Raw genomic sequence first — 10,913 nt, 5'->3', positions numbered from 1 at the left:
GATTATGGCTCCCTTGATTACTCGTCTACTGGACAACTTTTGGGATTATCCTATTATTTTAATTGACATATTATAGTACATAGTTATTGTGTAGTTACTGTTTCACTCTTATTCAACTAGTTTCTTGAGTTGCTGTATTTAGTCTCTGGTCGACACTCTCCTCCTTGAATTTGCCATTTCAAGACATTTCTGGAAATTGTGTGCAAGAAGAGCGATTATGTGAAACGTGTGCAAATGTTGACCTGGGCATTTGATATGTTTTTGATGGATTTATACACAAATCGACTGATGCTTCTCTTCTTTGCGCCCTGAGCTCTGGCTGAATGGATTTTAATTTGCATACCATAGCTGAATGATGTTCACATGTACGACGGATACATTTGTGTGACTTGAATTCACAATTAGCATTGTGTGTTCATTAAAAACAGCCACTGCTCTGTGTTATCATAGATGTTTGAAGTGATACATTATTATCCAATCATGGTGTATTTATGCTAATAAAATGTTTCAATCAGTGTTTATTCTCAAACAATCCCAATGAAATGTGCACACATACATTTATTTAAGGTTTATAGCTCAACATTTACAAACTTTAAAAATAATTTAACACATACAACAGTGATACAAGTGAAAATAAAATAACACAACAAAAAAAAGGGAATTTCAGGTGATAAAATATATTTTTTAGGCTGTGTTGTATACAACAGCATACTGCAGACAGTGATGGGGGAAGTTCACACAGTGGAACATAAAGGATTAAGAAGGATAAAAACGTCAGTTTTATTTTGATTATTAACAAATCCCATGTAATGTCAACACAGTAATCCATTAACCTCCAACAAGTACACACGTTGGTCCGATTCTAATACGGCTGATTTATCTCTGCCTTAGAACTCCAAAACGGTGCCTGTCGTTAATAATGAGTTCTGGTGCTTCCATCCATATCGTACAGTCCTTATTAGCCGAGTATTTTCAAACGTTCAATGACTGTTGGCACCTATGGGAATGGGACCTCTTCTCTATATTGACGGCTAACTGAGCAGACTCTGTAAATGAATCCGTTTGCTAATGAGGACTGCGATACGGTCAAAAGCTCCAGAACAAGCAGGTTAGTGAACCTTGGGTTGGGACTGTTCAGTCAACTGGTTGTTCCCAAACTTCACAAATGGACAAGTCAAGCTTAACTCTGCAGATGTTCAGCATTTTTTGTAAAGAAAGTTCAAAACAAACTCTTAACGCAATCCGCCTGCCAGTTTCTCTAAAACTAAAGGTGACATCTAATGCTCATATTCAGGTTCAAAATTTTAACTTGGGTAATTTAAAATGTTTTATATGCTCTAATGTTTGGAAAACCCGTCACTCTCCTTAAACTGTCCATTGCTGCAGCAGCTGAAAAGCACTTGTTCTCAGCCTGTCTGTCAGGAGCTCCCTGGACTGCAACATCAGGCTTTTTAACGTTGCAGACCTTTTACAATCATAATAAACCAATATGACACACACAAAAATGAAAAAGCATGATATGTCTCTTTTGCTGTGTTATGTTGAATTCGTAACAACATGTTACGATGGATTTGGAAACTACAGCTGTTCCCTCTGTTTATGGTCCTTATGCTAGATTAGCAAAGAAAAAATAGATCGACCTTTTGCATTTGGACGACACACTCCGCCACAGGGACCTCTTCGCTTCACAGTACATAACAAAGCTCTAAATAGTAAAATAAATTCAGATTTTATTCCAAATCTTTGAATGATAATAATAAAATAATGTCAGTCTTATCCTTTCATATAACAGATGCTCAACCTCAAGATGAAGCCTAACATTCTAAAAATTCAAATATGTCATACTGCCTTCTTCCAAGAACCCAACAACATGGAATATATTTGTTTTCTTTGAGGCAGATTTATGAAACATCTTCCACTTTCAGCAGTTATAGTTTTCATTGAAATTTTTGGTTTTGTGTCAAGAAATCATCCAAAAGCAACTATTCCAACAAATGAGCTGCAGATGTAACTTTGAGATTGATCTAAAATAGATATGTTTGGCAATTTATGCTGAACAACCTTTGGTTTGTTTTCTTGTAGTCTGTGTGGCTGTCTCGTTTTCATTGTGCTGTGTAGTCGAGTAAACTTGTGCAGTCCATGGGAATGACAAAACTCAAAGCAGTTCACCGCACTTACTTCTTCGGTAGCAGGTTTAATCAACAGAGTGTTGGTTAGCTGGTTGACTTCACAGTATTGTTTTGTGCAAAAATACTTCCTGTGTCAAGACAGCAAACACTATTTGTACTGAAAAGAGAGGTTTCTTGATAACGTTTTGTGAAAGAACACATTGTGAGACCATCCGATGTTCCCTCAGTTTAGAGCAGGAAAGTCTTTCAACCCAGAGTCACACTTTGCTCTCTAGGCTCAAACCGCGCAGCGATTTTGGGCCTGAGGTCGTTACTGACCATGTAAATCCCCGTTTCATTGATGGTGTCGGCACTGGGGCACGAGTTACAGTTGAGGCACAGCCCCCGCAGCTGCTTTACCTCTCTTTTGAAGCTCTTGCTGAACATGTAGTAAATCAGGGGATTGTACACGGTGGAGCTCTTCGCAAACATGCAGGGCAGAAGGCTGACCTCAGGTGGGATGCTGCTGCTGTCGTAGATAATGGACCACATGCTCACCAGGGCATAGGGCGTCCAGCAGGCTATGAAGCCCACGCTGATCAGGACAGCGATCTGCAGGAGAACAGTAAAGTTCAGTAAAGTACACTAATGTACAGAGAGTTGGACACTTAAAAGTAACGGGTAATGGCTAAATATACTAATGGGTGAGATAGCTGAATGTAGCTGATACATTTTTACATAGTTTGTATCGTTGATAAACCAACTGAAGTAGCAAACAGTAAAAGGTAAATAATTTTTAAAATAACTTATGAGTACGTGTTGGAATAGATAGCTAATAGAACTGGATAGTGAGTTAAAGCTAGAGTCTGACAGATATATTGGCTGAGCAATGGTTGTCTTCTTTTTATAATGGATATTTAAGCTATCATTTATGGTAAACCAGTAAAATATCAAACCTCAATTGCATTGGTTCATCATAAGGGTATCACATATACATATATAACGATATAACGGTATCGTAAATCTTTTACTCCCTAATATTGGTATCAGCATTGAACCTGAAAAATCCACATCAGTCAGGCTCTAGTTGAGGGATCCGGCTTAGCTTGTTTGTCAGCAGGATTCGTTTAAAGCTACTGAGCAGATCCAGAAATTTTTATATATTTTTTATATATAGCATTACCATATGGGGCTGTTTCTATTACGTTTCGAGGGAATAATTCGTGGATCTTGAAATAAAATTGTGCAGGTTCACATAAAATCTGGGTTAAGTGCATTCAAATGTGGTTTCATAGGAATGTGGACTTTTTTAAGCAGCTGTACGATAACGACAAGGAATTGCAACTTTGCTGTTTATAGCAACATGGAATCTCAAAATACCCTCATAAACATCTTAAGTAACAAACCACTGTCCCTTCGATCTACTGCTGAGGAGGCACTTGGTGTCCCCAGGCATGTAGTAATAGATATAACTCATCATAAAATATCACTTACCATCAACAGCCTCCGATGCAGCCTGACCAAATTTTGGACCTGGTTAGTGTTGTTGGACTTTCTGTAGATGCAGTAGAGCTTGATGGCAATGCCAAAGTAGCATAAAACGATGATGACAGAAGGCAGGAGGAAGTTGGAGGTGAACATGGAGATGACGAAAGAGAAGCCGTAGTGTTTCATCTGACCCCAGGCAAGGGAGCAGGACAGTCCGAAGGGCTCCGGGCCGTATCGACCCCAACCCAGTAGAGGGAACAGAGCCCAGATCAGTGCCCACAGCCAACACCACATGCACAGCATCTTCACCTTCAGCCAGCTGATTATCTCCTCTGCAAACAGAAAAAGAGGAGTGGTTTCCTGTCTTTGTCAAGCTGCACATTGTAGGCAATATTACAGAACACACGGATATGCAGTAATCATAACTGCAAGATTGGTTGCAGGAACGATCAAACAGTCGAGATGAAAAAAATACAATATGTTAATATTTGAACTGATTGCACAAATATATCTAAATGTCAAGTCAGAGAAACTGCTCCACTCGACATTCATTTTATTTAGTATATTTATCTTTGCATATTTCACAAATTCCTGTGTACCAAACCAATTAGGACTCTTCTACCAGGATCCGGCTCCTGATTGGAACTGGTGAAGGATCTTTGGTGGAGGCCCTGACATTAGCTTTGGGTTTAGACCGGTCTATATATTTGTTGTTCATTGCTCATAATGAAGGGTTTTAAAACCATAATCTTCACAATAAGTGCAATGTGACAATTAGCGCAATTATTCATCTTGCTTCGGTTCACATATATATTTCCATATATCTCATCTACTTTGACCTTCTGGAGCATCAATAAAGCTACTCATCTCTCTAGAAAGCTGGGAACACATGGTACGTTGGGTTTAGAAGAGTGAGGAACAACATATCTTGCAGGCTCTCTACTGTAGATGTAATAATGATATGGGGGAGAAAATCCTTACACATACAGACCAGGTCTTCACCGCGGCCTTATCGTGTTGGACAGCAAAGAAAGGAGGATGAGGGATTGTTCGGCAGCAGATGACTTATCGCGGCTGATTAGTATTTATTGATTTTTCCAAAACAGGACTTCAATATGTCTCTCATGTCACATGGACTTGAGGGAATATCATTTTTTATTTAGGGTGCTTTTGATGAGCTGTGTAGGTTTGGTGTCATGTGTTGTTGCTATCACTGCACACAGCCCTGTGCGGATGTGAGCCTCGTCCTCGTGGAATTAAACACTCTTTGAATTAGCTCTTGCAGGCAAAAAAATGACATGACAGTTGAACATGGCTACACCCATCTGATACCTCTTGCTGATATGCCCAGAGTCAACAGGCTACAACTTTCCACTCTTTTCATCTACTTCTGCATCCCCTGTGTGCACTCGCGCTCCGTTTGCCTCAGGCGGATAGCTGCCACCTTGTTTTTCAATTACATGTTTTTTCCAGACACTAAGAGCATATATATATATATTTTTATATTTGAAAAAATATTATGTACCAGGTTTTTCTTATTAGTTAAGCATTTAACAATACCTACCACTTTAGAAATTGTAACAAAATGCCATCATTCATTCTATTTGTGTCATTGTACCGATTTTATCACAATTAAATAAAGCGACAAATGAGCTCAGTGTGTAACTGAAAACCACACAGTAATTGAATACCCACTGTCGATAGTTCTATCATGTTAATAATATATAGCGAGATAACATTGAGTTTAATAAATGTAATCTCGGGACTCCAATATTCCGTCATCTGATAGGTCTTAAAATGTGTTCCTTATGGCCTGAAATTGATACTCAAATCTTAATTTTAACAAACCTATAGAAACCCTGTACATACAGTATTTCCAAAATGTCAAAGTCAATGTAAATTTCATCAAAATACCAATAGTAAAACTAAATAGATAAGGAAGTTGGTGAGCTACTAGCCAGCGACACAGCCCAATTGTTTATCGAACAGGACTTATAATCTATTCAGACAGTGTGCAACATTTAAACCTATTGGAATAGATCAGCATTTGTTCTGCTGCTGAGATTCAAACGTCGCCAATCTAGCAGACGTACAAAAATCCCTATTTAAACACATTTGTCGGTTTAAACAGAATTGCACAAAAAAGAAACATCTGACGAGCAGGATGAAAAAAACTTCCTCAGAGAGAGGCAGCTGGCCGACGTGATAAGCTGACGGCGTTCAAACAGTTTTCACATTAAAAGAAAAAAAGCTCTCCTGCAACTTCCATGTGTCTATTGTGCAAGAGATACCGATGCCCCTTAATGCATATATACATTTTAAAAACCTTGGTGAGTCTGTTTATTCAGCTGTGTTACCATGAAGTTGTACAAGGCAGAATTGTATTTAATGCTAAAAGGTGCTTCATTACTGTGAAAATCCTTCTTTGCCATCGTTTTTTTCTCTTTCGGAGCGCAGAGAATAGGGAAAATAATTACTCCAAGAAAGGTTCCTGCATAAATTTCCATGGTAACCACGTTCTCCAATGATGAATCTTAACAGAAAAAAAGAGTATGTGTTTTGAGTTACTCACTGTGAGAGTGCAGATTGAGGGAGACAACACAGCGCACGATGGCCAAGGTGGTCAGGTTCATGATGCTGGCGACGCCAAAGAAGAATCCTGCCAGGGCGTAATAATCACAGGAGGCATCTCCCCCGATCCAGTGGTGGCTCCAGGCAGAGGCCACGGACAGGGGATACATGGTCACGGCCGCTCCCAGGTCGGTCACCGCCAGATTCACGCTCAGCAGCTCCGGCGGCTTCATCCGCGATGACCTTTTGTACGCCATGACGAGGACAAGAACATTCCCAAAGATGGAGAACACAGCTGGGACAGGAGCGGAGGAAAGGGACACAAAGTACAGTAGTTTCAGTGAACAGCTACGTTGCATGCTGCGATAAATGTTTTCACCCGCTGCTTGTCTCTCAGCAGCATTACGCAAAAACTACACAATTGGATTAAATAAAAATGTTGACCGAAGAAAGAACTCACTAAATTTTGCGGAACATCCTAATAAATGTGTGTGAGTTCACGAGGCAGCTTTCTTTTTTAATTTATTTTTTAAAGGATTACACAAGAAGTACCAAACTGATTTCCAACAATCCTGGTTAATTGATGATACCAAGGCCTGTCAAGAATTCATAACATTTTGATGCGGTTTAGCCCAAACATTGTTTATTGAGCCATTTTTCAATGTTTTTATTCATTTTTTTTGTTGGCATAAGGCGATATGTCTTCTCCTGAGCGGATACACGTTTAAGAGTGAAATATACTGTATGTTACACTAGTTTTCATGTCCACTATTTAGGGCTATGGTTTTATGACAAAGCCATAATTTCAGTCAGGCATTTCACGTTTAAAATGTTCATTGCAGAGCTCGAGTTGACTGCCTGAAGTAGCTCACAGGCGTCGCTTCATTCAGGTTATCAGACCACTTCCTTTGTTCTTTTATTATTCCAGTGGAGGAACAAGACATCTTGGTGGTAGGTGCTCCTTCGCTAGTTCGACAATAGTTCGATAGCTTATTTTTCCAGTTTCCATCTTCAATTTCTGCAGCAATGTCTTGTTCCCACCTCACGTCCTCAAACAGAAATGTATCTTGTTCAACTCTCCTCAGTTAGTTGTTTACTTTATATAATGTTTTGTATATGTTTTAATGGGTCACAGTGGAAAGCAGAAGAATGTTTCCTATTTTATTTTATTTTCGTCACTTTCTGACTTCTCCCTCTGCTTTCTTGTAGTTTTGTCCTTTTGTCCATTATCTGTCACCACATGCTCTCCACAGTGAAATGAGTTAATTACTCGTATTGAAGTACATTTAAGTAAGGCAGCTCTTTTTGTGTCTATGCAGTCAAGCCGTTAGATAGCATATTACCCTCTCAGTTAGGCAGCGTGTGTCCATGGGCAACAACCGACAATTGTGACGATTAATTAATTGGCTCCACGTTGGCTGGAAGCCTTGTTCCCTGAGGAAAACAGGGACTTTTTATACTGGACTCCCTTCGGGTTATACTGTAGACACTATACAATGTTAGACCTGAGGGATTGTATGAAAACGACTGAGTGGTGAGGAGGGCAAGAGATCATCTCATTTGGTGTTTTTCAGATTTTATTACAGCCTACCTTTGAAATATAATCAATAGTCACATAAATAGCTTGATCATGAGGACAGCGTTTACTGGATCTTTACTTTATAAAGGTGCCATAAAAACTGTCTGTATGATGGTGGTATTGTTCTGTACTGAAATGACACATAGTCCCAATAAAAAATTAAGGAGTAAATTGGGGTGTAGGATTCCAGGATTTCCAAGGGGAATATCCTACACATTGTTTTATAATGCTTCATTTGTTGTGCTGTAAAATTAGTTTGTTTTTCTGGGAAAAAAATTGGCGGCTTGCATAGTTCCAAAACCTTGGTCAGTATTGAATGTGTGGTTTATTCCTTTTCTCTACTTGGCTACTTCACCTTATCTTCAATTATTGGGACGTGTATGTACCTCTGGGACTCAGATAGTCCTTCATTTGTCTGGTACTTGACAGAGGTCTTGAATAAATTCCGTATGGCTCCCAAAAGGTCTAATAAGTCTTCAATTGTTTACACCTGCAGAAACCCATGGCTCAAACATAATGCACCATATGTTGTGAGATGGGTGTTGCAGATTTCTTGTGGTTCAAGAGGAGGCTAAAAGCTTTACCAGAGCTACCAATGCTCTTACAGGTCCTGAAATATCTGTTTGTAGCTTTTGGAGCCACTCATGAATCTCCCCTGACACTCAACATGCTAATTCTGTGGCCCCTGATCATAGCATCGGTTCCATCATTATAACTAACCACTGTCTCATTTGTGCTAACACAGTGAAGAGCGGTCGGCCTTGATTGGAGTAGTCACATTACAGCATGGACATACAACTGTAACTCCGCACTAATGAGAGAGTTACTATTATGCATACATGTCTCTGTGGGCAGCAGAGGACTGGAAGGAGGTGAGGTATGTAAGACAGGACCTGCCTGAAGCCTCATTACAACAAACAAATCTTGTTCTTACAGCCCAACCTACTGTTATTTCACTATAACTTGTGGTATTTATACAGTATGTATAGGTATTTCAATTAAGCATGAAATGTTAAAGAAAACTAATTAAAATGGATATGATAGCATGTTACATTATCAGAGACCTTATAATAGAGAGCAAGGGATTCAGTTTCCTTAAATGAATTAAGTAGGTTATGCATATATATGACTGGCAGAGCCCTAACATAGTGTGAAACAACTGACACGCCTCAGTAATCGTTGAATGTATTATGGAAATATTGAGACATATGAGAACATTTGGATTTTATATCATAGTGCTAAAGCGGTATACGGCCACATTTATTTTCATTAGCATTTAAGCCTTTATCCCCCTGAATCAATAGAAGTATCTCCCATTGGTGCTGTAAAACTCTGTCCTGCTACATTTGTTGAGATGAGATAAGATCAACTTTATTTATACCATAGCAGGGAAATTAACTCCCTCAGCAGCCGGTAAGCAAGAGAAAAGAATAAAAACAGGAAATAACAAATTATTTGAAAACAGAAATTAAAGTATTAAGAATATATGCATCATATACACCTATAGAGGGAAATATTAGTTTAAGAGAGATGTACTGAAAAAAAACTGTAGTGTCACAGGGTGATTGCATGAGGATATATACTCTTAGTACTCTGTGTAAGGAGACATTGAAATCGATGTATATACAGTATATATGCATATATAGACTGTTAAACATATAGGCAGGAATGGTAAACAAGATGAATATGTGTATAAAATGCTTTGTGCATACATTGTATAATTTCACCATACTAGAGATTGAATCTCTCAAATTTTAAAATACTGACTCAATATATAGATTTCTTTTGTCCTTGTGGCGAACGGAGACATCAGCAGGGACGAACACCAGATGTCATTTGAATGTTGACACTCAACAGACCACATTATGAAAACAAATGTATCACATGATGTATAATTAACCTTTACTACTGTGCCCCACAGACGCAGGATCAACACCCAGCTCTCTCCCAGCTTGTCACCCTCTTAAACACGTTCTGTTCAGCCAGAGCCACTGGTCAGGATTCAAGATTCACTTTGGTGTACGATATTGTGAACTTGTAGGGCTCGTCCTTCCACCCAAAATGTACAAAAATGTACAAAAATAACACACACCCTCCATCTTTCATTGCACTGTGAATCCACCTCCAACTCATTGTTCTGCCTTAAGTTGAAGACAGCTATCATGTGTGAAATAGGGTTATGGTTCAGAAGGCTGCAGTTCCTATCATCTCAGGTGCCTGCTACATATAATCAATCTAGTGAGAGCTCTCATATAGAGACATGGATGTGAATATTTGGGAAGCAATAGCTGTAGAAGATTGCACCTGGATTCACTGTCAGGCATTCAGTGTGATATGGAACAGAATGTGGCATGTAAACATAAGATATCAAAGCAACAGTAATGCACAGCATTCAAGTGTAAGCCAGCCATGGAAGTCACATTACATCACCCTGCTCTTCACAGAAAACACAAGGGGTTTTGATGTCTCTTCTCCATATGACATTTTTAAGAGAAAGTATTTATATACCCTATATAATTCAATGGTAACCGCTGCAGTGGACTATATCGTGTGGATCTCTGAGTAGATTTCTGTCTGTGGAGCTGAATTGGATGAAGTTTAAGCATCTTGAATACACTTGATGAAACCGAGTCGGCACTTGCAAATACAAGATCTGTTTCGGCTGTAACGTCTTTACGCGTGAAAGAGAAGTTCATCCACCTCATGATCATTTATGAACATATTCCTCATCCAATATTCATCCGCGGGGGCTAATTCATGTGCGTAAAATGGATTATAGACAAGTAGAAACATCTGCTGGTTCTTTGGTTTCTTTTTCATGTCATGGAGAATAAATGAATCCTTTCACACCGAAACCAGTCGATCAGTAGAATAAAGCCCCCGAGTGTCTTCATATCGCATTTAATTATTTACCTGGACGGAATTTACGCGCGGCTTCCAACTTACCCAAAACCAGCAGGTAACAGCCGACACAGATGTCCACCGCTGGTGATAAAGTGGAGGCGTAAATATCCATCGTAAAGGTGAAGAACCAGGTTTAATAGACAACTAGTGAGCTGTCTTCATTCGGTGGAGGGGTGGGGGTGTGGAATTCAGTGCGCCATGCGTCCAGGTGTCACATCCATCTGTCCTCGAGTAGGGAGAAGGCAAGAGCAGCCTCAGCTCCT

General features: G+C 39.4%; 1 protein-coding gene across 1 annotated transcript; it reads right to left on the bottom strand.

The window, feature by feature from the left end:
- Window positions 1-553: 553 nt before the first annotated feature.
- On the bottom strand, window positions 554-10,888 carry opn8b (opsin 8, group member b). Its single transcript, XM_062411025.1, has 4 exons — window positions 10,693-10,888; window positions 6,169-6,462; window positions 3,603-3,928; window positions 554-2,720 (listed from the first exon to the last, which is right to left on the bottom strand). The coding sequence occupies exons 1-4, from the start codon at window positions 10,760-10,762 to the stop codon at window positions 2,376-2,378; spliced, it is 1,035 nt and encodes a 344-aa protein (XP_062267009.1). The 5' UTR covers window positions 10,763-10,888; the 3' UTR covers window positions 554-2,375.
- Window positions 10,889-10,913: the final 25 nt, after the last annotated feature.

Source organism: Platichthys flesus, chromosome 18, assembly GCF_949316205.1.
Source record: "Platichthys flesus chromosome 18, fPlaFle2.1, whole genome shotgun sequence".
In the NCBI taxonomy this organism is placed as follows: domain Eukaryota; kingdom Metazoa; phylum Chordata; class Actinopteri; order Pleuronectiformes; family Pleuronectidae; genus Platichthys; species Platichthys flesus.
The sequence above is the reverse complement of the archived record's forward strand: the minus strand, read 5'-3'. Positions and strand labels throughout refer to the sequence as shown.

What these genes read in the sequence shown, in the direction of transcription:
- opn8b (XM_062411025.1), bottom strand. Translation starts at nt 10,762, where the DNA reads ATGGATATTTACGCCTCCACTTTATCACCAGCGGTGGACATCTGTGTC. An exon ending in CTGTTACCTGCTGGTTTTGG is followed by an intron (nt 6,463 to 10,692) that starts GTAAGTTGGAAG and finishes CTCCTGTCCCAG; the next exon opens with CTGTGTTCTCCATCTTTGGG. An exon ending in CCTCAATCTGCACTCTCACA is followed by an intron (nt 3,929 to 6,168) that starts GTGAGTAACTCA and finishes TTCTGTTTGCAG; the next exon opens with AGGAGATAATCAGCTGGCTG.